General features: G+C 42.5%; 1 protein-coding gene across 2 annotated transcripts; it reads right to left on the bottom strand.

The window, feature by feature from the left end:
* C3H10orf143 (chromosome 3 C10orf143 homolog) lies at positions 1–25826 on the bottom strand. 2 transcript variants are annotated; one of them, XM_053313048.1, is made up of 4 exons: positions 25527–25826; positions 6663–6827; positions 6478–6543; positions 1–3547 (listed from the first exon to the last, which is right to left on the bottom strand). In XM_053313048.1, the coding sequence occupies exons 1-4, from the start codon at positions 25587–25589 to the stop codon at positions 3518–3520; spliced, it is 324 nt and encodes a 107-aa protein (XP_053169023.1). In that variant the 5' UTR covers positions 25590–25826; the 3' UTR covers positions 1–3517. The 2 variants fall into 2 exon arrangements, with proteins under 2 accessions (XP_053169023.1, XP_053169025.1); XM_053313050.1 differs by lacking the exon at positions 25527–25826 and adding an exon at positions 25129–25490.

Raw genomic sequence — 25826 nt, 5'->3', positions numbered from 1 at the left:
TTTAAAGTCAAAGTGCTATTTAATTTTCAACTTTCTATAAACTGTGCTTTACAAACCACAAAGATTTTAAAAGTTAAAAAAAAATCAAATTTATGAAATCTGAATTAAAAGTTATAAAAACATTATCTTACATTCATTAAAGAAGTAGTCATAGTTTGTGTACAAAAGGATCTGTATTACATAAAGCATCTAATAGATTTGCAAGGTTCCATCACTATAAAAGAAAAGTTTTTAACACTGGCATTTCCTAAAACACTTTTGTGTTAATTTCCCCCCCTTTTTAAAGTAGGGATTAAAAACAATATACAATACATTCATCATTAAAACGTTTTTAATAAACCTTCAATCCAAAATCAAATGTTTCTACTGTTTGTATACTGGCATATTTATGTAAACATTCTATGCTATATCAGGAAAAATAATTAGCATATAAACTCTAAAAATCATCCATAGCTTTCTAAAACAAAATTAGGGATTTCAAAAGCATAGGCATTATGGCCCTTAGGTGTAATAGTGTAATTCATTGTTTCCAAATTGTTTTGTGTTTTTTAAAATCCATTGTTTCCAAATAGGACATTTCACACAAAAATTAGCCTTTGTATTAGTCCAAATGTAAGGGCCTGTCCTCCTCCCAGAAAGGAATGGGAAAGTGACTTCATTTTTTTGCATGAACATTAGCATCCTAGGTAGAACTAAGTCAAAGCTGCGGATGCTCAGAAGTACATGATAAAATTGCATGTCTTACCCCTAGAAATATGAATGTTGGTCAAAGTTCTAGGATATATTCTTAGATATACAGAAGAATAGCCCTATTCATGTTATGTTCAATACACAGATAATCTATATACAGTGTACACACTCAAACAGCAGCATAAGAAAGAGAGGAGATTACCTCCAACGAGGTGTAGAATAATGTGCAGGATTCATTTAGGAAAAAGTAAACTTAATTTGCCCAACATCTTTCAGTGGCATAGGGTTGCACAAAATGAGAGGTCATGCTAATTCTGTAGGAAGCAGAACAACTTCTTGTCCCTGAAGAAGGTACATTCTATGAAATGTGTTGGGCAAATCAAGATTACATTTTCCCAAATGAGTCATACACATTATTCTGCAGCTTGTTGAATCTTCTCTCTCCTTTTTTTTTTTTGCTGCTCCTATGATGGCAATACAAAACATGCCTTTATTCACATTGTTTCCACATCTACATATTCTCTGATCACAGTGTTTAAGTGTGCACACAGACATGAACATCATTTGACAGGAAAACACGGTCCTTGCATCTAGATTCAACCTTATGTCTTAAAAGATGTGTGGGGGGAGCATTTATTACGAACAAAAACTATGCTAGGTGTTTCTTTAGACATTAATCTTGGGCCAATTTATAAACTTTCTCTCTGTGCTTCAACAGGTACGAAGCTTGTGCAGACATCCCTAGTGCTCATCACCAGTGAGAGATGCAATGTAACACATTGTATGCCTATGTGCTCAGAGAATATTTTGTTCCATACAGGAAGCTCCTGCATACATGAAGCTCTAAACTGTGTTCTTTAAGTAGTGGAATAAGGCTTTGGGAATGACTAAGGATGGGGAATGGCAAATGGGAGAAAATCTCTGTGCTCTGCTTTGTAATCTCCATCTCCCAATTCTTCCCTAATGTCTGTGCTTTGAAACTGGAAGCTTTCTGCCTAAGAACAGGAAAAGAGGATACTGCACGCCTGCACTTAACAGAATAGTAGTGTGGGAGCTTTCTGCTTTCACTGCATGAAGCATCCAACTGCTTGTTTGATAAGTCAGTGTGCCTTCTGTCCTGACCTCTCCCCCTCTGGGGCCTGGAACAAACACAAGTGATTTAAAATATTTTTATCCAGGATTGAACTAAACACTGTGGCTGTTCCACAAACAAAACAAAACAAAGCAGCACAGTGGGAATCTCTGCTCCTCCATATTCCTCCTTGCCTTTCCTAAACAGAGTGCAAAGGGACTGAAATTAAACCACAACTTCAACACTCTGTACTCCCTGGGTTGTAGAAGAAAGTCAATCCTGACTAAGCACTATTTAAATCAATGGGACAAGTAGTTGTGACTAACTAAAGTCCCATTAACTTCAATGGGATTTAGTTAGGATTAACTTTTCTTGAATGCAACCCCATGTGTTCCACCACTGCTGTGGGGAGGGGTGGAAAGGGGAAATTTCATTACTGCTCAATGTCTCTCATGAGGCAGTGTGTTCCAGAAATGACCTCAACACTTGGTACAAGTGAGTCCTAGACTGTACACTGTAGAATACAAATTACAAAAAAGAAAAGTATGTGAAACATGATTAACACTCTTATGCCCAGGGTTGTTAAAAATTTTTTTTTAAAAGGAGAGATTTATTTAATAGTGTATTCTAAAATAATTTCAGTAGCGCCAAGGACATTTTATGGCATTTCCAACAAACATGCAAATTAAAATAATGTTCACAAGCATCAAGCAAGGAACTACAGGCTAAATGAACCTTCTATTTTACTCCTTTTTGACTTGAAGAGAAATAAAGCACCCAGTCCTGATGTAACTCTAAGGCCCCCCGCCACCGCATATAGAAATTTATACATCTGGCTGCTAACAATATAGAAGGGTCTTACAGAATGATCAGCATGTACAATCCAGTGAATGAAGTACCACAAGTGCAGCTAGAGTTTTCCATTATCTGCTATGGAATGGCTTGCACACACAGATCTGTGACTTCTGACAGTGTGAGTGAGCTCCATGTGCGATTCACTGAATCACAGCCTCTGTCACAGATCCACTGCGTGTGATGCATTTTCAAAAGGGGTACCTGAAGGCATCATAAGAACAAAGATGGCCTATAAAGGTAGAAAATCAAAGCTATGTGAATGCAATCAGTAATCAATTCACTGTAACACACAGACATTCCCATCTGTGCATTATCTGAAATGTGGTGAATGATGATATACACAACATGTGAATGTTGACAATCCAAGACAAATGTTGTGAATTACTTAAAATTCATAAGATACATCCATGAATAGTGACCATCACCCAAATGTGATTGTCAATCTTCTTTTGTGTATGCCTTAAAAGTGCAGAAATAGATAACTAGTTGGGAGCCATTTACAAGATTCATCTGGGACAGTCAGTACTGACATACAAGAGTCGGCATTCAGCAGGTGCTTGACATTCATAGAAACTTGTCACTTCTTGGCTTTTTGGCGAAGATCAAGTGTAATAATATGAAAACAATTTCTACTTCCCTGTGTATGAATGGTTAACAACCCACATTTCTTTAAAATGTATGCATGTGTGTGCATGTTTTGCAGGGCACAGTCACTAGGCTGAACATTCTTTTGAAGAAATAAGATGTTTTAGAGTGCGAGTGTGAGTGTGTATATATTCTGATAACAGTTTAAAAAGTAACCATATACTGTAAATCTACATGGTTTAATAGGAGTGTAGAAAACAGCTGTTCATACATATTTTGTTACGGAGTATCAGTGCAATGATGTCCTTAGATCTTCTATAAACCCATAATATGACCAAAGTGTCCCTGAAATACACAGAATAAGGAATAAACAAACTGTAACAAAATCAGCAACCTGATAAACCTATTTGCCTATTGGGCTATTTGTCTAATCTGTCATTTGAGCTATCTAAGGTAATAACTAGAACTATATTTTATGGCAATTTTATTATGCTAACACATAACAGAATGAACCCTAATGCTTTCCATACAAACTAAAATCAGAGATGTCTGTGAAGGGTTCTTATTTGCCATTTACCTTTCCAGGGAATTTCTCTCATGAAGTGATGTATGATAGCTTACTTCAGATGTTAAGTGTAAATGCAAAAAGAAGCAGCAAGTGCTTATTTGTGCTTCTTTTTGCCTCTGCTTATCACAGAGTATGTATGATCAAGCGCACTTACTGTGCTTCCACTGGCTGCTGAGATACTGAAAGAGGAGAGAATCAATGGAGGACCAGCGGCTTCAGGGGCCTAACCACAAGATATACAGGTAAGATGTAAAAGGGATGGGAAGAAATCTATTTTGCAGTGGAAGAGACATTTGGCTGTGGCATTATTACTAATAGGAACCTCATCTGAGTTTATAGTAAATTAAATTGTGACCAAATATATAAGAGCCACTTTATGGGAATTAGTGGGTGCATAGCAGTGGTGTTCTCCATAGTATGTGACAGTTACGTCTTCATTTGGCCTCATCTACACTGCATGTATATGCTGCAGGCAGGGCACCGTAATTTTGTATAGAGTCCCACAGAATGCAAACAAGGTAAAGGGGGGGAAAAGGGAGTATGGATTTATATTTTAAATGGAAACATGCAAAAATATGAAGACATGTGCTTGAAATTGGTATAATGAGTTAAATAAAGCATTTGGATTATTATTATTTTATTATGTTTATATCCTGCTTTGCTTCCATCATGGAACTCATGGGGAAGAACATGGGTCCCAGGAGGACACCCATCCAGGCACTGACCAATCTAGATCTGCTTTAACCCAAGCAAGCCAATGTAATGGGTTTGTAATCCATAACATTGAAACTATATTATACAGACAAGCTCTGAACAAACATTACTTTGTACATGAGTACAAGACTGTACATTAGTACCTCTTTCTGTGTGAATGAAAGATACACGGGGAAATATATGGGTTTATTTTAAAACTGAACCTAGGTAAGGACCACTCTTCCCTCTAACAGAGATTCCCAGATGTTGTTCACTAAAATTCCCAGCATCCCCAGTTGCAATGGCCATTGGCTGAGGATTGTGGGAGTTGTAGTCAATAACATCTGGGAATCCCTGTTAGAGGGAACACTGGTATAGGCCCCCTGATGGAGTGTACTATCATACATACTTTGAACATAATATCTGAATAGGATTATAGCCTGATGTACAGTCAAGGAGACACTGGGTTTAAGTTAATCGATTTCATCCTGATCCAGGGATAAAGGTCCCTCTTCAACAGAGAAGACAGTGCTGCATGGGTAAAGATTTGCATGCACAAAGCTTCCTCCTCTACTGAAGTGAAGAGAGAAGCCTGTATTCATTTTACTCAAGACTGGGGACACAGTCTGACATTAAGAACAGCCTTCCAGTAGTGTGAGATGCACCAGTGTGAGGTAGAGCTTTCCTACTACTGCTCCAATTAAGAACACAAGAACAGCCCTGCTGGATCAGGCCCAAGGCCCATCTAGTCCAGCATCCTGTTTCACACAGTGGCCCACCAGATGCTGCTGGAAGCCACAGGCAGGAGTTGAGGGCATGCCTTCTCTCCTGCTGTTACTCTCTTGCAACTGGTACTCAGAGGCATCCTGCCTTTGAGGATAGAGGTTGCCTATAGCCCTCTGACTAGTAGCCGTTGATAGACCTCTCCTCCATGAAGTGATCCAAGCCCCTCTTAAAGCCATCCAGGTTGGAGGCTGTCACTACATCTCGTGGCAGAGAATTCCACAAGTTCATTATGCGTTGTGTGAAAAAGTACTTCCGTTTCTTGGTCCTAGATTTCCTGGCAATCAGTTTCATGGATGACCCCTGGTTATAGTGTTATGTGAGAGGGAGAAGAATTTCTCTCTCCACTTTCTCCACACCATGCATGATTTTAATAGACTTCTATCATGTCTCCCCGCAGTCTTTCTTCTAAACTAAATAGCCCCAGGTGTTGTAGCCTTGCATCATAAGGAAGGTGCTCTAGGTCCCTGATCATCTTGGGTGTGCATTAAGGATGAACACTGTTTGACTACTCACTCTGGCTCCAGGACTGCTCTGTATCACCTGAAAATGTGTCCCTGAGGGCTGTGCAACTCTCAGCAACACATTTTTGGATGACACTGGGCAATTCTGGAACCAGAGCAAATCATCAAATTTGCTACCTGCACGCCCGAGGCTGTGCAACGAGAGCAATACTGAGGAACTTCTCCCTTGTACCAGTGTGTTGTCTTTTCATGCTACAGGAAGGCTTTTCTGGATGTAAGCCATTGTCTTTCCCTGGAGTAATTCTACTTAGTCCTCAAAAACTTTAGCTAAACTGGGTTATGGATCTGACTGAAAATGACTAAAAGCACTTTGTATATCTAAAACCTCCCAAATATTTTGAGAACAGTTCTAAAAACCTGTCCATAAATATCAAATGTCTCCTAGCTGGACATACTCTTGGAAGAGAGTAAAGCTGTGCCTTTTTAACTTGAATTGAGATTCATTTATGTGACTAAACTCTGCTTTCTAGAGTGCATTTGAAAAATGGGCTCACCGTCTCTATATTTTCAACCTGATGCAGGAAACATATTAGTTTGCACTCTGCTAGCATACCAAGGAAAAGCTAAATCAATCTGCCTCTTTTATTTACATGCTTTATCCCTGAGAAATGTAATTGCGTTTTTTTTATTAACTTTATGTTTTATGGCTCCAATATTTAAGAACAAGTCTATCTTTTATGTCATAGTAAGAACGTTAATATACTTACAGGTTCTCCAGCAATACATCTTGGGCAAGGCTGAGAAGGAGTTCTGGTTTCATTATCCGGAAATATCTGATTAACAAGCACATACACAAAATTCTCAAAGAAACACTCATTGTTGGACATTTTTTATTATGAAATATATTAGCATCTTCTGCTAAAAGCATGGATTTGGATGGCATAAAACATACCATAGAAATTGGCTTTTCTTTCACAAACTGAGGACGAAACAATTCAGTGGGATCTTTCTGTTTCAAATCTTCATCCATATCCCAGTAATCCTTAACACACTTGCTTGGTGGGTGGCAAGCACTGATCTCCTGTGCAGCATTCTCCAAACGTCTACATACTCGTTTCTGAAGAGGGAAAAATGAAAGTGAAGGATTTCCCACTGCACAGACGTCTAATATATATGCATAGTGGCTGGAATGATGTGGATCTGGGAGTTCATCACAATTCAAGTCCTATTTGGGCCATAGGCTCATTGGGTGGCCACGAGCAGTTTACAATCGCCTCAGTCCCCTGCTGAAAAACTGGATGAACTACCTCAGTGTTGTGAGGATAGTAATGACAGAAGACCGTAAAACCCTTTTAACATTAAAATATGATATAAATGGTCAATAAACCATAATAGTGTTCATTTAAAAAATAATATATATATATATATATATATAAGTATTAAAATATGTAATGTAAGACTGCATATGTACCACTGAGAAATCATTTTGATCAAATACAGGAACAACAAAAAAGTCCCTAAAGCAGGGGTAGGCAATCTTGACACACCAGCTATTGTCAAACTACAACTTTCATCACCCCCAACCACAATAAATTGTGGCAGGGGATTATGGGAACAATAGCTGGAGTATGACGATTACATACCCCAGCTCTACAGCAACTCAATTCTGTTGGGCTTTACAAAAACATGCCAGGTATTGTGCTGCTAATGTGCTATCCATTTTCAGATGTCCATACTGGTCTGCTGTGGTGATCCCATGCATTCCTCTTCATGATATATCAACAATTGCCTGACATATGAAGGGACCAAAAAAAATAAAAAAATTAGAACTATGGAAAGAAAACATGTGAATGAGGAACTGCATCTTTGTGTACATAGACCTCATATTTTCCAGGGAGGTACATGTGTGCATGCAAAATGCTTCTGTGCACTCATGGGGATGGCTGTGAATGTATGGCCAGTGTTTACTTCTGAGGTCAGTTTCTCATGTGCTCACCATGGGGGCTGCTCCAGAAGGTCCCCGAACTTTGAGGGGAGCAGAAGAGCTCCAGGAAGCAGAAGCTGAAAAGCCCCTTGCAATGGGGAATGTCATACATTCCAACAATTCACCAATGAAAATAGAGACATATCTGTGAATGTGTAAGGAGCGTGGCCAAGCAACTTAGGTAGTGTGGTATGGTACAAGGCATAGGGGGCATGGCCAAGCAACTTGAGAGACATGACATACAGTTCGGACTAACAGCATCCCACAAATAGAAAGCAGATAATAAAGTGCATGCAAATCAAATTATTTCAGATTACCAAAGCAGATAAACCAATCCCATACCCTCCAACATTTTTCAGATGAAAATACACTTGTTATAACCAATTCTTGTACCAAGGATTAAAATCCCAAGACTCCCACCCGCTATTTTGAATTGCTAAAGACTGGATTCCATCTGCTGCATAGGACCTTAGTGTTGTGCACCTATTTACATGCAGGTGCATTAGAGACATGATGCATCCACCCAATCACTTAAAGATTTAATTCTAGAGACTCTAGGGAGGGTGTTGAATCCTGCAGAATTAATTCTAGTAACTCACATGAAAAAAAATAAATCCAAAAAGATATCCCTAAGAGACAAACATAGGGACAAAATGTGGACAGTGATTTATCAAGGGGGAAATTCTAGAAACTAGGGATTCTTCTTATTTACTAAGGACAGTAGGAGCCTATGAAATATTCTGGATGACACTTTGGATTCTGGCAATTCTGTATTCCATACCAATAAATAAGTGAACCATTTTCATGAATGAGTGGCTTGCTACCAAACTCTCGAAGCGTGGAAACTAAATTTAAAATTTGAATATAAACAAAGAATTCTGTTAGGTTAAAAACAAAGTGGGTCAAGACAAGAAGAATCTCCATGGAGAAAGGGGAAACAAAAACACTATTGAGACAGAAACAAAATATATCTAAAGGAAGTAAATCAGAAACAAAATATGTATTAAACTAAGAGTGTGCAAAATGTAATGATAAAAAAAACCTAAGAAAGTCCTCTGAAGGGAGGCTGCCTTCCACTGGGAAAACATCCGCCTCCTTTGTTACTGCAGAATTTGTCCTTTATTAAAAGCTATGGCATGCAAGTACAAGAAGAATAACTAGCAAGATGCATGAGATGAAGGATAAAAGGAAAAAGTGATTTACTACTATGCATTTGAAGAAATTTTGCTTATCAAAAATAAAATCAGACTATTGATTTGGTTCTAAGGTACTTAGTATCAGAGATAGAAGTTTAGCATACAGAGTAGCTGGCTAAGAATCTTAAAATAATGCAAGCAGAACTGTGGAGGTTTCTACAGAGAATTCCAAATTATTCTGAAATTTGATGGCTCTGGAAACATCCCATGGCACTGCAACAAGACCAACATAGAATTCAGAGCAAGGATGCTGCATTAATAACACAGCGAGGTCATGCACACCACCTTTTTTCTCGAAGCCAAGAAGGGATGGAGGGGGAAGGCAGGATTGCTTGCCGTGCTGCACTCGCAGAGGAGCGCTGATGTGGCAAGCAGCACAGCAGCAGGGAGGACAGGGGCGGGGCGGGAGGCCTCCCTATCTCCAGATATACCACAGTGCACCATGTGACACACAACACACTGTGCGACGAGCATGTTGCACTGGGGAATTCTCCCGAGTCGGGTGCTTGAGCTACATGCAGCCCGAGCACACACGCAACCCTGTACCTGAGTGCACTCGCACCCTTTAACCCAGGTTAAAGCCTGAGGTAAATTCCTGGGCTTATAGGGTAGGCAGTGCCGGGATCAGCATCGACCCTGATGCTTCACATGGGCAGCCAAACCCAGGCATGGCTGCCAAAACTTGGGCTTGGCTGCTTGTGTGAACAACCTAAGGCAAGGTCCAGCAGGGTCAGCTAGCTTCAGACATATATTCCTGTTACCGAATTTCATCAAAATGGTGCATGTGTCAACCCTGTTGTAATAGATCTTAAAAGTTCAAATATGTAAGGTAATTCTTCTGATATGGGGACAAGGACCTGGGACAAGATAACTAGGATACTGTAATGCCTGGTTAGTATGGAAAGATTATTCCAAAGATAAATATACAGATCTGCTTTCACTTCTGGGAACCTAGCAGCAAAAGCTTTTATATGGTACTCTATATGAACATATGGCAGCAGGTAAAGATAAAGTTCAGGCTTCACAAAATGAATGGAATGAATATATAGGAGAACAACAATTTTTCATAAACTATGAGGCTTTTCTCACATCCAGCCTAACCCTGCCTGGGTGGTCCCAAGGGTTAGGCTGCTCGTGAGAAGCGGTGGGATCCTCGCAGATCCCTCCCCTCCCCACACGCCTAACCCCCTTAATAGGCCTAGCTTTTATCCAAGGTTAAGGGTGCTCTTACACCCTTAACACAGCTACCGGGAATCATGCAATTCCTCAGGCTGTGTGCAGCCCAAGGAGTCACAGAGATGGACGGATAGAGCGCCCGTCAGAGAGGGGAAATCCCCAGTGCAATACCCGTGCTGTGTGTTGCTTTGAGGGATGCCTGGAGGCTGGAATCACAAGTTGTGGCCCCAGATCCCTCCGCTCTGCTCTGTGCTTTACGGAGCAGCAAGGAGCAGGGCTGTCCATGTGGGCGTGCAGGAGGCGCCCTGAAGCCGACTTGCTTGGTCATCTGGCAGGGGTGGGGGGAGGTAAATGAAAAGCAGCCTTCTCCCTGCGCTCTCCCCGCCTGCCCAAGGCAATTGTGAGAACTGCCCCTACATCAACAGCAGATATGCTAGGTAATAGTAACTACTGGTTTAAGTTTAAGGGCAAGTCTTGCCTCACTACCTTTTAGAGTTCTTTGAGAGCATCAACAGGCACGTGGGTAAAGGTGATCCAGTTGATATAGTATACTTGGACTTCCAAAACTTTTGACAGAGTTCCCCACCTTGTGTTCCCCACCCACAAGGCTCTTGAGTAAATTTAGCAGTTATGGGATAAGAGGACAGGTTCATCTGTGGATTGGTAACTGGTTGAAGGAGAGAAAACAAAGGGTAGGAATAAATGGATAGTTTTCACAATGGAGGGAAGTAAGAAGTGGGTCCCCCAGGGATCTGTACTGGGACCAGTGCTCTTTAACTTGTTCATAAATGATCTAGAAGTTTGGGTAAGCAGTGAAGTGGCCAAATTTGCACATGACACTAAAACTAAACTATTTAGGGTAGTAAAATCCAAAACAGACTGTGAGGAGCTCCAAAAGAATCTCTCCAGACTGGGTGAGTGGGCGACAAAATGGCAAATGAGGTTAAATGTAAGCAAGTTCAGGTGATGCATATTGGGACAAAAGCCCCCAACTTCACATATATGCTGATGGCATCTGAGCTGTCAGTGACTGACCAGGAGAGAGATCCTGGGGTCATGGTGGACAGTTCATTGAAAGTGTCGACTCAGTGAGCAGCAATGAAAAAGGCCAATTCCATTCTAGGGATCATTAGGAAGGAGACTGAAAATTATTATTATTATTTCTTGTTTACACTGTCAAACAGGTGTTATTGACTGGTTTGTTTTATCCAGACATCGAGTCCTTCCCAAGGACCTGGGATGGCTGAATTTTATTGTCAATGGTTATAGATATCGTCACAGAATATAGGCTGTTCCCAGTAAAGCTGCTTTTTGTAATTGGCTGATGGTGATTTCTGTGGCCCCTATGGTGTTGAGGTGTTCTTCAAGGTCTTTTGGGACTGCACCCAGGGCGCCAGTTACCACTGGGATTATTTTGGTCTTCTTCTGCCACAGCCTTTCAATTTCAATTTGTAGATCTTTGTATTTGGTGATTTTTTCTATTTCTTTTTCTTCTATTCTGCTATCCCCTGGTATTGCTATGTCGATTATTTTGACTTGTTTTTCTTTCTTCTCGACTACAGTGATATCTGGTGTATTGTGTAGCAGATGTTTGTCTGTTTGTAGTCGGAAGTCCCATAATATTTTTACATCTTCATTTTCTTCAACTGTTTCAATTTTATGGTCCCACCAATTTTTGGCTACAGGTAGCTTGTATTTTTTGCAGATGTTCCAGTGTATCATCCCTGCTACCTTGTCATGCCTTTGTTTGTAGTCAGTCTGTGCGATCTTTTTACAACAGTTGATTAGGTGGTCCACTGTTTCATCTGCTTCTTTACAAAGGCGGCACTTGCTGTTTGTTGTGGATTTTTCGACTTTTGCTCTTATTGCATTTGTTCTTAGTGCCTGTTCTTGTGCAGCCAGTATTAAACCCTCTGTTTCTTTCTTCAAGCAACCATTCTTAAGCCATTGCCAGGTCTTGGTGATGTCTGATTTCCCACTTATATTGTGCAAATATTGACCATGCAGGGGCTTATTTTTCCATTTTTCTGCTGGGTTCTTGACTTGTTCTTTCTTGTAGGGCTGCTTTGTTTCATTGGTGTTGAATAGTTTTGCGTTATTGACCATTTGAAGTGCATCTTCTTCACTGTCCTTGATATATTCTTCAAGGCCTCTTTTCTCCTCCTCTACTGTTTGATGGACTTGAAGCATTCCTCTTCCACCTGAGCTGTGAGGGAGGTATAGCCTATCGACATCACTGCGGGGGTGCAGAGCATGATTGATGGTCATGATTTTCCTGGTCTTACGATCCAGCGTCTCTAGCTCAGCCTGGGTCCAGTCTATTATTCCTGCAGTGTATCTGATAACAGGTGTAGCTCAGGTGTTTATGGCTTGTATGGTGTTCCCGCCATTGAGTTTGGACTTGAGGATTTTTCTAACTCTCCTGATGTATTCACTTCCAATTTTTCTTTTAACTTCAGTGTGTGCGATGTTATCAGCCTGGAGAATGCCCAAGTATTTGTAATGTTCTTTCTCTTCCAGGTTCTTGATCTTGCTTCCATTGGGCAGTTCTATTCCTTCTGTTTTTGTTATTTTCCCTCTGTTCATTATTAATGCAGCACACTTGTCTAGTCCAAACTCCATTGCTATATCGCTACTGAATATACGGACAGTGTTTAGCAGTGATTCGATTTCTGACTGGGACTTTCCATACAACTTCAGATCATCCATGAAGAGCAGATGTTTGATTTGACTTGATGTTTTAGATGTTTGGTATCCGAGGCCTGTTTTGTTGAGTATTTGTGAAAGTGGGGTCATGGCGATTACAAACAACAGAGGGGATAGTGAGTCCCCTTGGAAAATGCCTCTTCTAATGCTAACCTGTCCAAGTGTCTCGCCACTGATTGTTAACTGTGTTCTCCACATGCTCATTGCTTTTTTAATAAATATCTGAATGTTTTTGCTGACACCAGTTGTTTCTAAACATTTTAGTATCCATGTGTGAGGCAATGAATCGAAGGCTTTCTTGTAGTCAATCCATGCAACACTTAGATTGGTTTTTCTTCTCTTGCAATTTTCTAAAATCATTTTGTCAATCAGCAGCTGGTCTTTTGTGCCTCTGGTGTTCGGGCAATTTCCTTTCTGTTCAACTGGAAGCTGTTTGTTAGTTAATAAGTGTTGCATCACTTCATCTGCTATTATTCCAGTTAATAATTTGAACATGGTTGGCAGACAGGCTATCGGTCTATAATTACTTGGAACTGCACCTTTTGCTGGGTCTTTCATGATGAGATGAGTTTTCCCAGTTGTTAGCCATTGTTCAACATCACCGCCTTGCAAAATGTGATTGAACTGTTTTGACAGTTGTTTATGAAGGCTTGTTAGGTGTTTAAGCCAAAAGCCATGCAGTTCATCGTTGCCTGGCGCAGTCCAATTTTTAATTTTCTTTGCTCTTTCACTTATTAATTCTGGTGTTATTATTAGATCTTGCATTTGTTGGTTACATTTTTTGACCTCTTTCATCCAGCCTGCTTTTTTATTATAATCTATTGGATTGTCCCATAATTTCCCCCAGAAATGCACTGTTTCTTCTTTATTTGGTGTTTCTAGGTTTCTTGCAGTTTCTCCTTCTATGCTTTGGTAGAAACGTCTCTGATTCGACTGGAATTGGAGATTCTGCCTGTGTTGTGTAGTTCTGGCTTCATACCTGCTAATCTTCTTTGACACTGCTGTTATTTGCTGCTTTATTATTTCCAGGACTTCTCTAATTTTCCTTGAATCTAGGTGGTATTTTTGGATCAGATACTGTTTGGTGTTTTCATTCTTCAGCTTCTTGTCTTTCATATCTTTCAATTTACTAGCATCTGATCTAAGCCTGGAGATTTTATTTTCTAATCTAATCTTCCATTTAGGTGATGTACTACTTTCTTTTTTTACAGGTCCACTGATCTTATATCCGAACTCTTGTGTTGTTATTGTTGCTGCACTGTACATTAGTTGGTTTGTTTCTTGCAAATTCTTGGTTGTTATTTCTGCAAGTGCAGCTTTGACATCTTTAATGCCTGAGCAAGTTGGTTTTTGGCAACTGTTTTTAGAGCTGGAAGTCGAACCCTGGTGGTTGTTTGGTTCATGTGCTCAGTTATTTTTTGCTTTAGTTCTTGTTGCTTTTCTGTTAAATGGCATTTGGGTTTTTGAGGTGAAGGCAAAGGGGAAGTTGCCTGGTTTTGATTTTGAAACAGTTCAGTAACAGTGGCATCCTCGATTTCCAACAGCTCCTCCACCTGTGCCTGAGCAACTTCTTCAATTGGTGGTAATTCTTCTTCCATATCTTGAGCCTGTGTTGCTCTTTGCAGTTCTTCCAGCTCAACTCCTGTGAATACTTTATTTCTTATTATGAATCTTCTCTGGTCTGCTAGCCTTTGTTCTGTTATTTCTGTATCTGGATGCTTCTCTTTCCAAATTTGGTACATTCTTTTTAAATAACCTCTTCTAGTTGGAGTAGACTTGTAATAGCAGATCATTATTTCCTTGTTGGCATTTTTCGTATATTTTTTTCGGTTAAGCGACGTTTCTTCCAGTAACCTTGCAGTCTCCAGCCCTGGTTGCTCAACTGAAATCCTGAGTCCTGTTGCCCACTTGCCACCAGATGTCCAGGGACTATAGCACCTGGCGCGGTTATTAATTATTATTATTATTATTATTTTACATTTATATCCCTCTCTTCCTCCAAGGAGCCCAGAGCGGTGTACTACATACTTGAGTTTCTCTTTCACAACAACCCTGTGAAGTAGGCTAGGCTGAGAGAGAAGTGACTGGCCCAGAGTCACCCATGGAAGGCAGGTCTATCAATGGGTACTAGTCTTGTGGCTATAGGCCACCTCCAGCCTCAAGAGGCACAATACCTCTAAATACCAGTTGCAGGCGAGCAACAGCAAGAGAGAGGGCATGCCCTCACCTCTTGCTTGTGGGCTTTCCAGAAGCGTCTGTTGGGCCACTGTGTGAAACAGGGTGCTGGACTTGATAGACCTTAGGCCTGATCCAGCACGGCTGTTCTTATGTTCTTAAGTTAATACTATATATTTTAATCTTCATGCAGAAGATTAGACAAATTCCACTCCAAGGGCCACTTATTTTGTTTTTTATTGCATTATCAGTTATTTTTGCCCAATGTTCCAATATAAGAACGGAGGATCCAGAGTAACTGGTTCTTGTTTTCATGTGGAGAAACTGAGGCGAGTACCTTTCTTTTTAAAATGCAGCATTCTCTGTGTTCTTTATGCAGTGTTGCAAGTAATCATGGGACAGTGGTAATATTTATTTATTTGATTTATTTGTATACAGCCTTTCAAGCCAACTCAGGGAGGTTTAACATACCATTAAGAAAACCCCAAACTAAACTGATAGCCCTGGGAGGTTTACAGCTAATAAAACCACACATGCTTATAATCAATCAACATAACAATTAAAACACTTAATTTTAAAAAACAACAACATTGAAGGCCAGACTATTAAAAAAGGTCTTAAGGGTTCTCTTGAAGGCTGTTAGTGTTGCTAAACCTCAAATCCCTGTGGGGAGAACATTCCACAACTTAGGAGCAGCTGTGGAGAAGAACCAGTCCCAAGTCACCACCAGAGGAAGCAGTGGCAGCTAGAGACAGACCTCTCCTAATGAATATGCAATGGGGATCATGCAGAAGAAGGCACTCTCTTAAGTAATCCAGCCCTAAGCCATTTGTTAGGGATGCTGTAGCACAGGGCTGCACAACTTCAACCCTCCTGCAGATATTGGACTACAACTTCCAGTCATCCCTGGCTATTGGCTCCTTTGGCTGGGGAAGCTGGGGACTATAGTCCAACAACAGCTGAAGGGCCAAACATCTGCGAAGGCCTGCTGTAGCAGATTCTTACACTGAGCAAGGGATTGAACTAGAAGACCTCCAAGATCCCTTCAAACTCCAAAATTATGTGAAGTGAATGGACATTTTCAGACAACTAAACCCAATAACTTATGTTTAAATCAACTTATTCACATCAAACTGCTCAGTTCCAAGTGGCTTAGTTGAGCATATCTCAAGTAAGCCACTTGGAGTTAAGCTCATCCAGACGATTGCCAGCTCCTACCAGCAGCATGGAGGGTCAGGGCTGGGATGTGTCTTCCCAGCCCCCAGAACTCTTATAATGTACTCTGTGAGAGTGCGATGCATTAAAGGGATCCTCCTGGCACTGACCAGGAGGCTGCTCACATGTAAGTGCTGTGCTGAGCGCGGCACCATCTCACCAACAGTTAGTTCAGGTTAAGGGTGCCCTCGCGCCCAGAACCTGGGCTATGTGGCAGGCTCCCTAAGTGGGTTTGCCGCCACACCGCTGCTGGGAGCCGTGCAGTTCCTGGCGGTTCACACTTGCCAGTAAAACTGAGCTGGGTTTCCATAGCCTGGTTTTGCCTGCATGCGTTCAACCAAAATGTGAAGTCCATAGTGTCAACCTACTTGGCAGCGCAAATGTAAATGTTAATCAGTCAAGTCACATGAAAGTAGAGGCCTTTTGCACAACCTTTGTATTTCTGTGCATTACTGTTGATAAGGTATCATGCATTTTATGGCACCCATTAGCATATTCGCAGAACAAAATGAATCCACACCCAGATGAATCAGATGTGTCTCCTACAGGTCCTGGAATTATTCTTCTAACGGCCTATGTGCTTCCTTCTTAATGTGCAATATGTATAGGATATATATGTCTGTTCTGTCTTGTTGTTTAGAGGTATGATTCTTGGGTAAAAGAGGCCCCAGATTCATACAAGTCTTTCCAGAGGCATCAGGGTGGCTGTACCTTTGAATTCTTGGTTAGGAGTTGTAGCTCAATGGTACAGCACCTGCTTTACAGAAAGTTTCAGATTTAATTAATAAAAATGTAAGAAATGGTCTGGATCAGGCTCAGGCCTTTCTGTTTCCCATTCTGTTTCCCACAGAGGATGACCAACTAGGAACGCTTACTAACAGGCAATATCCCCTTTCTTGCTGTTGCTCCCTTGCAACTGATATTCAGTTGCATAGTTTCTGAATGTGGATAGTACTAGCCATCAAGACCACCAATAGCCCCATCTTCCATTAATTTGTCTATGCCCCTTTTAAAGCTAAGCTACTTATCATCACATCTGGTGGTAGTGAATCTGTGTCTACAGAAGCTCTTGATTGTTCCATTGTGGGCCATCATCTGACTGGCTGCGGATATCTATTTTAATTGTGTTCCTTATGATATTTGCTAGTTTTAAAAAGTTATGTTCATACTCAGGGCTTGACAAATCCTGGGTACCAGGGACCCATGGTACCTAGAAATTTAACCATGGCACTTAGACTTGGGTATTCAGGGGTAGAGTTATTTCATAAAATCTGTATTTGTCCTAAGCAACCCTGTTTCTGCTCTAAGTAAAGAAGCTCATTTACCCTCCCTCTCCACAATGTCCATCAGTCTGGTAATTTTGTCAAGTGTCCATTGTTGGGCTCCTAAATCCAAAGAAACGTTGTCAAGGCCTGTTCATACTTGCAACTGTTTTAGCTCCTTTATTTACTAATCACCTTTCTTCCAGCCTTTTATTTTTCCTAACCCAGGAAACTGGGGTTCAGTAATAGGTCGTTTGCGATATAAAATAAAGTTCCCTTATTTGGAATTCCAGACAATGCTTCATATAGCTGCACACAATAGAGAGTATGCTAAGGTTGAAGGCTCATCTAATAGTGTTTAGCAACCCTTCTGTACTTCTCTTTGCACTAAGACAAAAACTTGTTTTGTTATTTCTGGAAGCTATCATGAACTTCATCAGTTTGTTTCCAGCTTGATATTTTTGGTGTGGTTACTTCTTTATAGAATATACTGTTGACCCAAGGGAGCAGCTAGCCTAGGTAGTTTGCACTCACACTCTGGCATAGCACATTACCATATGGCTGGGAGTACTTTCTTAGCTAAGTATATCAGTGGGATAAAAATTAAAGGAGACACCAATTACCAACTCTGATCTCAAAAGCTGCAGATAAGACCAATCACCCCTTAAGGGTGATATTAAAACTCACTCTACTGAATATAAAGCATTAAAGAAGATGGCCTTTAGACAGACACTGAAAATGAGGATGGCATTAACTTACATTATTCTGATCAGCACAGCCAACAAATCCAATTCTCCGTAGAAATGCTATTAGTGTCACGACAAGAGAAAGAAAGAAAGAGAAAGAAAGAAAGAAAAAGAAAAGGGGGGTGGGTGGAAGGCTTTGTGTAAAGTCTCTGAAGAAAAAGCAGCAACTAATGTCATTAATGCGTTAACAGCCTCTGGTCACTTAACAGAGTGGTTTTAATAGGCTCTGGAGGGGAAACATGTCCAGCCCTTTTCAGCCAAAGGGAAGGTTAGAGCTGTGTGTGGGTTTTGAAGATAGTGGGTTAAATTCCTGGGGGATTTGTCTGCCTTGTTGTATATTTGCAAATGTCCTTTTAATAAAGCAAATGATGGCTAACTACAATTAAGTACCAAAGGTGGCTCTTTTAACAAGCACATACCATTGCACTGATAGCTTTAATTACACCATAAAGCTCACTGGAAAACACTTCAGGAAAAAGATATAGGGGCATCAAGCTTTGCAAAATTAGTGTATAACAAATCACTGGTGATTTCAGCTTCCTGTCATGAGTATGCTGCTGCATTTAAATGCTGAATTATATTCAAAGCCTCTTTTTTAAAAAAACACTGGATTTTGCTCACAAAGAAATTAAGAAGCTCTTTAAATTAAGGGCTTTTCCTTCAGAATTTGGATAGTTTCACATAAGCTAAAGTACTTGCCTGTGAAGGACTGGGCTCAGTAATGTTTAACCATTAACACTAGAGGGCTAAGACAAAAATCTAATATTTAGTAAATTAATTCTCAGAAGCAAGAAACAGATTAATATTTTAAACACATAAAAGCAGTTTACAGGTGTCAGAAAGCTCTTTGCTTTCAGAATCTACCAAAGTCAATTGCTGCTTACTTTTAATAAATGTTATTTAATTGAAGCTTCGAATATATTTTTCCCCCAGTTTGGGAAGGAGTAGATTGGTGAACACTCAAGTCAGTGAAGAAGAGACGTAAGGTCATCCACACAATCAAAAACTATGTTCTACCCAGGTTTGGGAGCTGTGTGTGCTCCCAATTTTCAGTTGTGTGGAAGCAAGGTAAGAGGAAAACTTGGGTAGAAGTGATTGAGTCATGAAGTGATTGAGTCATGAGCAGCTAAGACCAGGCTAGGGCAGCTAAACCCATGCTTGGCTTCCTGTAGGAATTGCTGGGAGCCGATAGGCTTCCAGCGGTGCCTTGGTGGCAAACCCGGCTAATAAACTGGGCTCTTAAATGAATGAGCACTCCCTTAATGATAAAGCTTAATAAGGTTAAGGGAGTGTTCCATTTTCATTCACCTGACCGTGTGTCAGCATCAGCTGCTTTCAGCTGGCGCTAAAACACTGACAGATACCTGCCTGTCATTGGGGAGATCTCCACAATGCACTGTGCACATTATGCGGTGCATTGTAGGATTTCCAGGACCTGGGATTATGTTTCCTGACCCCTGCACCTCCATGCTGCCTGTTGCCCATCTGGACACGTGATCCGTGCCCCCAGACACCCCCCCCCCCGGATTGTCTGTGGGGAAGGCAAACTTCTGCTGTTTTATCCGCTGCCCAACCCAAGCCCTCTCACGTAAACATGAGAAAGGGCTCATTGTGTAGAAGAAAAGTATGCTTTTCCTCCTACCTTGCTTTCACACCGTGGGGCTATTCTGACGATCAGCAAAAATCAGGCTAGCCTCCACTAGCATGATTTTTACTGATCGTCAGAACCACCGGGCTCGCAGCCGAGCCCGGTGGTTCTGGAGTGGCTAACCCGCTCTGGAACCCCTGCTAAAAAGCAGGTTTGTGGAGTGAGCGCTCTGCAAACCTGCTTTTTACAATCGTGGGTAGCCGCGGTGCACCTTCGCGCCGCGTCTATTCATGAGTAGACCGCCGGCTGGGAGGCGAAAAGCCGCCTCCCGGCTCGGGGGTCTCCCCAGTATGCCCTGCGCACTCGTGTAGGGCATACTAGGGCTTGTGGGGGCCACGCGGCCCCCGAACTCCCCAACCCCCGCCGGCTCCGTCTCAGAGCTGGCAATCGTGTGGGTGGACGATTCGGCCGCCCAGGGCTCCCTTTCCACTCGTGAATGAGGAGAGCGGGCTTAGCCCACTCTCCCCGCTCACCCAAAGAAACCGGGTCTCACAGATTGTGAGACCCGGCTCAGTCACTTCTACCCAGGTGTTCCTCTTACCTTGCTTCCACACAACTGAAAATTGAAGCACACACTGCTCCCAAACCTCGGTAGAACAGTTTTTGATTGTGTGAATGACCCCTTTATCTTTTACAGCAGGAGTGAGCAAACCTGGCTCTCTGTTGTTGAACTTCAACTCTCACCATTCCGAGCCACAATTTATTGCAACTGAATATTTTTCCAGCTTTGAACAACACCTTCTCTTCAGTGCACATAATCTACTGCATGACTTTTTTTCAGCCCCACAGCATCAGCTTCATCCCATCACCTCTGAATCAATAGATATTAATCTACTTCACCGGTTGTTGTGAAAGAGAAACTCAAGTATGTAATACACCGCTCTGGGCTCCTTGAAGGAAGAGCGGGATATAAATGTAATAATAGGGCATTATGTCAAAAGCATCTACCATCTAAATTGATAACCAGGCAATAGTTTTGGACATTTATATATATCCAAACTGCTACATCTTTCTCCATTCTCATGTCCATGACAGCTCATGAATGCTGCTTCCCGCCTCCGCTCCCGAGCGGTGGGCGGGGTTGTGTGCCTGAACTGAGAAGCAGGCACGCCAGCGCCATCTTGGCCCCCTCCACATGGCCAGTGGCCTGGCCAGTCAGGAGAGGGGGCGGGGGAAGGAGCTAGCCTCCTCACGGGCAGTCTCTAAGGTATATGTCAAGGATGTTTTTGGTCTATGAACCCCTGCATTGGTGTGGGAGGCTGAAGTTTATGATTCAGGCTCTTAAAATAATTAGCTCTGAAGTCACATGAGCCAAAAGAAAAACACATCCTTACCCCCACAAATGTTTGACTTGCACTCAAATAGTAAAAAATTACTATATCTTGAGGAAAAGACAGAAAGCGTCAAGAGAAAAAAACCTAATGTGGTTGCTAGCAGTTACTGCTAGGGATATGCACAGAACCGATCTGACAGCAGCGGGGGTCTATCTTTAAGAGCGGGGGAGGGTGCACTTACCCCTACTGTGGCTTTCACCCCGCTGGCATCCATTTTTGTAACAGCTAATTGGGGTGGCAGCGTACCTCCCTGCTGATCCATTGCCCCCGTTGGCTGGATATGGCTGGAAGTTCCAGACGTGCCTGCATGTGCTGGTATGTGTGTGGGTGACGCGCACGCACCCATGTGTGCAAGAGTGCTGGAACTTCCGGCCATATCCGGCCAACAGGGGCAATGGGGCGGCAGGGAGGTACGCTGCCACCCCAATTAGCTGTTACAAAAACAGATGTCAGTGGGAGAAAATCGGTGGGAGGAGTAAATGCACCCTCCCCCGCTCTTAAAGCAGCATCCCTTCGAGCCTCCCTGCCGTGGTTCCGTGCACATCCCTAGTTACTGCTACTAATAATCTATGTGTAGCCACCTTTCTGAGTGTATGGACACAGAAAGTGAAGAATTAGGGGGTTCTGCAGGTCTGTCTCCATGGCAGAAACCCCTTCCCTGCTGAAAAACAACATGTGCGTGCTCTGATCCCATTGCTTCAAAATGCCACAGACTCAGGGTTGCACATGTGCCTCTTCACATGGAGTGCATAGATGCGCTTTGCTTTGGCTGGAAATTTGGGGTGCTCATGGCCACTTGCCTATGAAAATGACACTATGACATGTTGGGGCCTCACCCTTTAACTCTCAATCTATCTCGGTGACATGTCTTGGATGCCAGGAATAAATGTGACTTGCTGTGTTTATCTGCTTAGGCCGTTAGCGATGATGGCCTTAAAGCTGAAGAGGAGGGAGAGCAAGTTCATCACCCTCCCACCTTTCAGTACCAAATCCAATATGTGGTGGGGGTGGGCAAAGGGCTCTGAGGGGACTCAACAGCCAATGCCATGTTAGGAGAGCATTTGGTATGCAGTGCTGGCTTTCTGAGACTCTCCTTTCCTGCTGGAAGAAGGGCAAGAATACCCAATTCTCTTCTACCTATTGCAAGTTTATTTATTATTATTATTATTTATTTAAAATATTTACACCCCAGCCCTCCAGTACACTACTGCTCAGGGTGACTCACAACAATAACATAGACACAGATACAATAAAAGTAGTAAAATTAACTATTTTTTAAAAAAAAGTCAGCTTAAAAACCACAATTATTAGGTTCAAATTAAAACTGAAAATTATAAAAAGCTAAAGAAGCTAAAGAACCTAGCAGATATAACAAAACAATAATGCAGCATTAAAAAGTCTCCTTAAAAAGGTGCACTTTGAGATGTTTTTTTTAAAAACACTGAGGGAGGGAGCATGGCGAAGCTCTTCAGGGAGGGCGTTCCAAAGCCGAGGAGCCACAACTGAAAAGCCCCTGTCTCTAGCCCCCGCCAAACGGATCTCTGTTAGTGGCGGGATCATGAGCAGAGCCTGAGATGATGAGTGGAGGGCCCTGGCAGATTCATATGGGCGAATGCAGTCCAACAGGCATAGGCGTAACTATAGGGGGGGCAGGGGGGGCACGTGCCCCGGGCGCCACTTGGCAGGGGGCGCCAAAAAGTGCCCCCGCCGATTTGACAAAAAAAATATTTTTTTAATTTTTTATTTTTTGCAGAGCAATTAACCAGACTGAAAATCAGATGAACAGAGAATGTTTTAATGAAAGGTGGTATATAAATTTAACAATAAGTAAAATTATCATTAGGAGCAATTAGCGATTACTTAAACATTGGTGCTGCCAAGCAATTTGTAAATAAAACTAGAAGCCCTTTGAAAATAAGCTGGAATTAATTGTAGGTTGGGCAGAGGGTGAAAGTATATACTTCTAAACATTTATTGTTAAATTTATATACCACCTGTCATTAAAAACAACCCCAAAGTGGTTTGGTTTTAGTCATGGATTTTAATTTTAATTGCTCTTTTTGTCAATGTGATGAAGATTAGTTAAATCTGAGTGGTCTTAGGCAACCAATGTTGCATCTGAAATGCCATTTCATTTTTTATTGTCATAAATACTCTCCAACCAATTTAAATAGCAAAGGTGTATATTATCTCTTTATTCAATTGCAGGGAATCTAAAAAAAGCAGGATTTGCAACTAAGGCAGTGCATATCTTCTCTAAAATGGCCCTTTTATAGTTTTTCTAACTTTGAAATCGTAACATAAAACAAAGCATAAATGGTCCCCCCTCCATTTGAAACCTTTTCTGGTGTAAATAGCGTGCAGTTTTGGAAGGGGAGTCTTTCTTTAACAGCGGGAGAATAAGGAGTCTTTAGCACTATCACCCCAGTCCCTCGAATTACTTTGGAGTCCTTTGTTTTCGTTTTGTTAAAATACAGTCACTCACAAGGGAAAGTCAGGAACAGAACCAGGGCGTGAGGGAGGGGCATCATAATCATAATAATCATCATTGCATCATAATTCTGATGTTTGAGATACAAGCCAACTTCACAGGGTTGTTGTGAGGAAAAACCTAAGTATGTAGTGCATTTTGAAATTTTTGGTAATTTTTGTAATTTTTAAAATAAAAGTTTTCTGAAACATGTGTGTCAGTCAGATGTATGTTGGATGGTGGTGGTGGGGGCGTGGCGGGGGGGGGCGCAATTTCAGTGCTTGCCCCGGGCGCCGTTTTCCCTAGTTACGCCTCTGCCAACAGGTATCCCGGCCTCAAGCCATGTAGGGCTTTAAAGGTCAACACCAGCACCTTGAATCTAGCCTGGAAGTGGACCGGTAGCCAATGAAGCTGACGCAGGATGGGTGTAATACTTGTGAAGCGACTTGCACCCACGAGCAGCAGTGTTCTGAACCAGCTGAAGCTTCCAAAGAGTTTTAAAGGGCAGCCCCATGTACAGCGCATTGCAGTAGTCCAATCTGGATGTTACTAATGCATGAGTGACTGAGGTCAGGTCCGACTTCTCCAAGTAGGGTCGCAGCTGGCATACCAGCTGTAGTTGGTAAAAGGTGCTTCTGCACACTGCCACCATCTGTGACTCCCTCTGCTTCCCCCCCCCCGCTTTCCCCCTTTACTGAGCATGAGTGGAGGGAGGGGTGAAAGCGGAGGTAGGGGTAAGTGCAACCTTCCCCGCCATTAAAGAGGAACCCCCACCAGCTTCAAACCAGCCCCGTGTTCGAACCTGTTCGGAGGCCATAAAAGGGCCTCCGAACAGGTTCGTGCACATCCCTAAGCAGATGGAAACATTTCTCTCTCTCGCCTTACCTATTCATTATGTAGTCCTTTAGATTAGGATTAGGTCTTTCCTATCCAAGCATACTTAACCAATAAATACTTAATATTTAGTTCTACAAGAATCTCTGTGTGTTTTCTCTAAATAGCTGCAACAACTAAAGAGCTACCTACTCTCTAACTGGAATGTGTGTGCTCTCTTCCCTAGTGCTCTGCTGTTTACCTACTGGGGGGTAAAATTAACAACCCCCAACAACAATGACCTGCACAAGCTAAGCTACTAGAAGTACTCAGTATAAAGTTAAAATAAGTTATGCCACTTCACACAGAATGAGGCTCCTTCAAAGAATCTGAAGAACAAGCCAAATAACTACTACACAGTGTTATACAGGCAGATTTAGAGATGGACCATAAATGGTAGAAGAACCCACACGTAAACCGACATCAAATTTTAGTTGCGTAGGAAAGAGGCATAATATTCCGGCTCATCATAACTCCTTTTACCAGCTCAGCCGTTGCTTCAGATACGAGTGCGGCCAGAATGCTCTTGCCTGGGCACCGTAGAGCACTGTGCCTTAAAAAAGAAAAAGCGATGCCTGGGAAAGAGCTGCGAAGACTCGTTCGGGGTACTAGCCGCCACTCCAACATGCTTACTAAGTCTCGCGGAGTTCGATGGAGCTTGTTTCGGAGTTTGCTTGTCATTGCACTCCGTGGCTGTGAACAAGGGTACTTAACTTCCTCTCATTCCTTAAGTTCGTTTCCTAGTATCCCCTCCCTCGGTCCTGCTTTTCTAGCCCTATCGTCTCCCTCCCGGCTGGAGGTGCTGAATTCAGCAGCTCCGGCTGAAGTTTTGCAGGCAGCAACAGTATGCATCCCTCGTCACGTCTCCCTTGGAGAACAGGCAGCAAACTCTCCTCCCAAGCGAGGGCACAGAGAGATTGAGAAAGTGAGGGCCGCGGCTTCGGCGGCTGCGACGGAGCATGCTCACGCCAAGACTTGTCAGGCCGAGCAGCAGCTCCGACACACGCGCAGCCCTTGAGCGGGATACTCACGCGCTCCGGCTCGGGCAGGTGGAGCTCCTCCCTCCGCCGGCGCCGTTCTGCCACCAGGTTCATGGCTACCTGGTCCCGGACCGTCCTGCGTCTCAGCGCTGTTGCTCCCTCCGCCCGCGGGCTCAGGTCTCCCACCGCCCTGCTCCTCTTGGGGCTACGCACCCGGCGCTCCACCCCTTTCTCTCCCGTAGCCACTCCCGCTAAGCTAGCCGCGGAAGGAAAGACGGCGCGTTCGTAGCTCGCGGGTGGCTTCCTCCGGCCCACCCATTACAAGGCCAGCGATTGGGAGCCTTTGCAGCT

This window comes from Hemicordylus capensis, chromosome 3 (genome assembly GCF_027244095.1).
Source record: "Hemicordylus capensis ecotype Gifberg chromosome 3, rHemCap1.1.pri, whole genome shotgun sequence".
Taxonomy (NCBI): domain Eukaryota; kingdom Metazoa; phylum Chordata; class Lepidosauria; order Squamata; family Cordylidae; genus Hemicordylus; species Hemicordylus capensis.
The sequence above is the reverse complement of the archived record's forward strand: the minus strand, read 5'-3'. Positions and strand labels throughout refer to the sequence as shown.

Bases quoted from the DNA above. Each gene is read 5' to 3' on its own strand.
- C3H10orf143 (XM_053313048.1), bottom strand. From the start codon at position 25,589: ATGAACCTGGTGGCAGAACGGCGCCGGCGGAGGGAGGAGCTCCACCTG. The intron at 6,828-25,526 runs GTGAGTATCCCG...TTCCCTCTTCAG, and splicing joins ACCTGCCCGAGCCGGAGCGC to AAACGAGTATGTAGACGTTT. The intron at 3,548-6,477 runs GTAAGTATATTA...TGTGTATTTCAG, and splicing joins GATGTATTGCTGGAGAACCT to GGACACTTTGGTCATATTAT.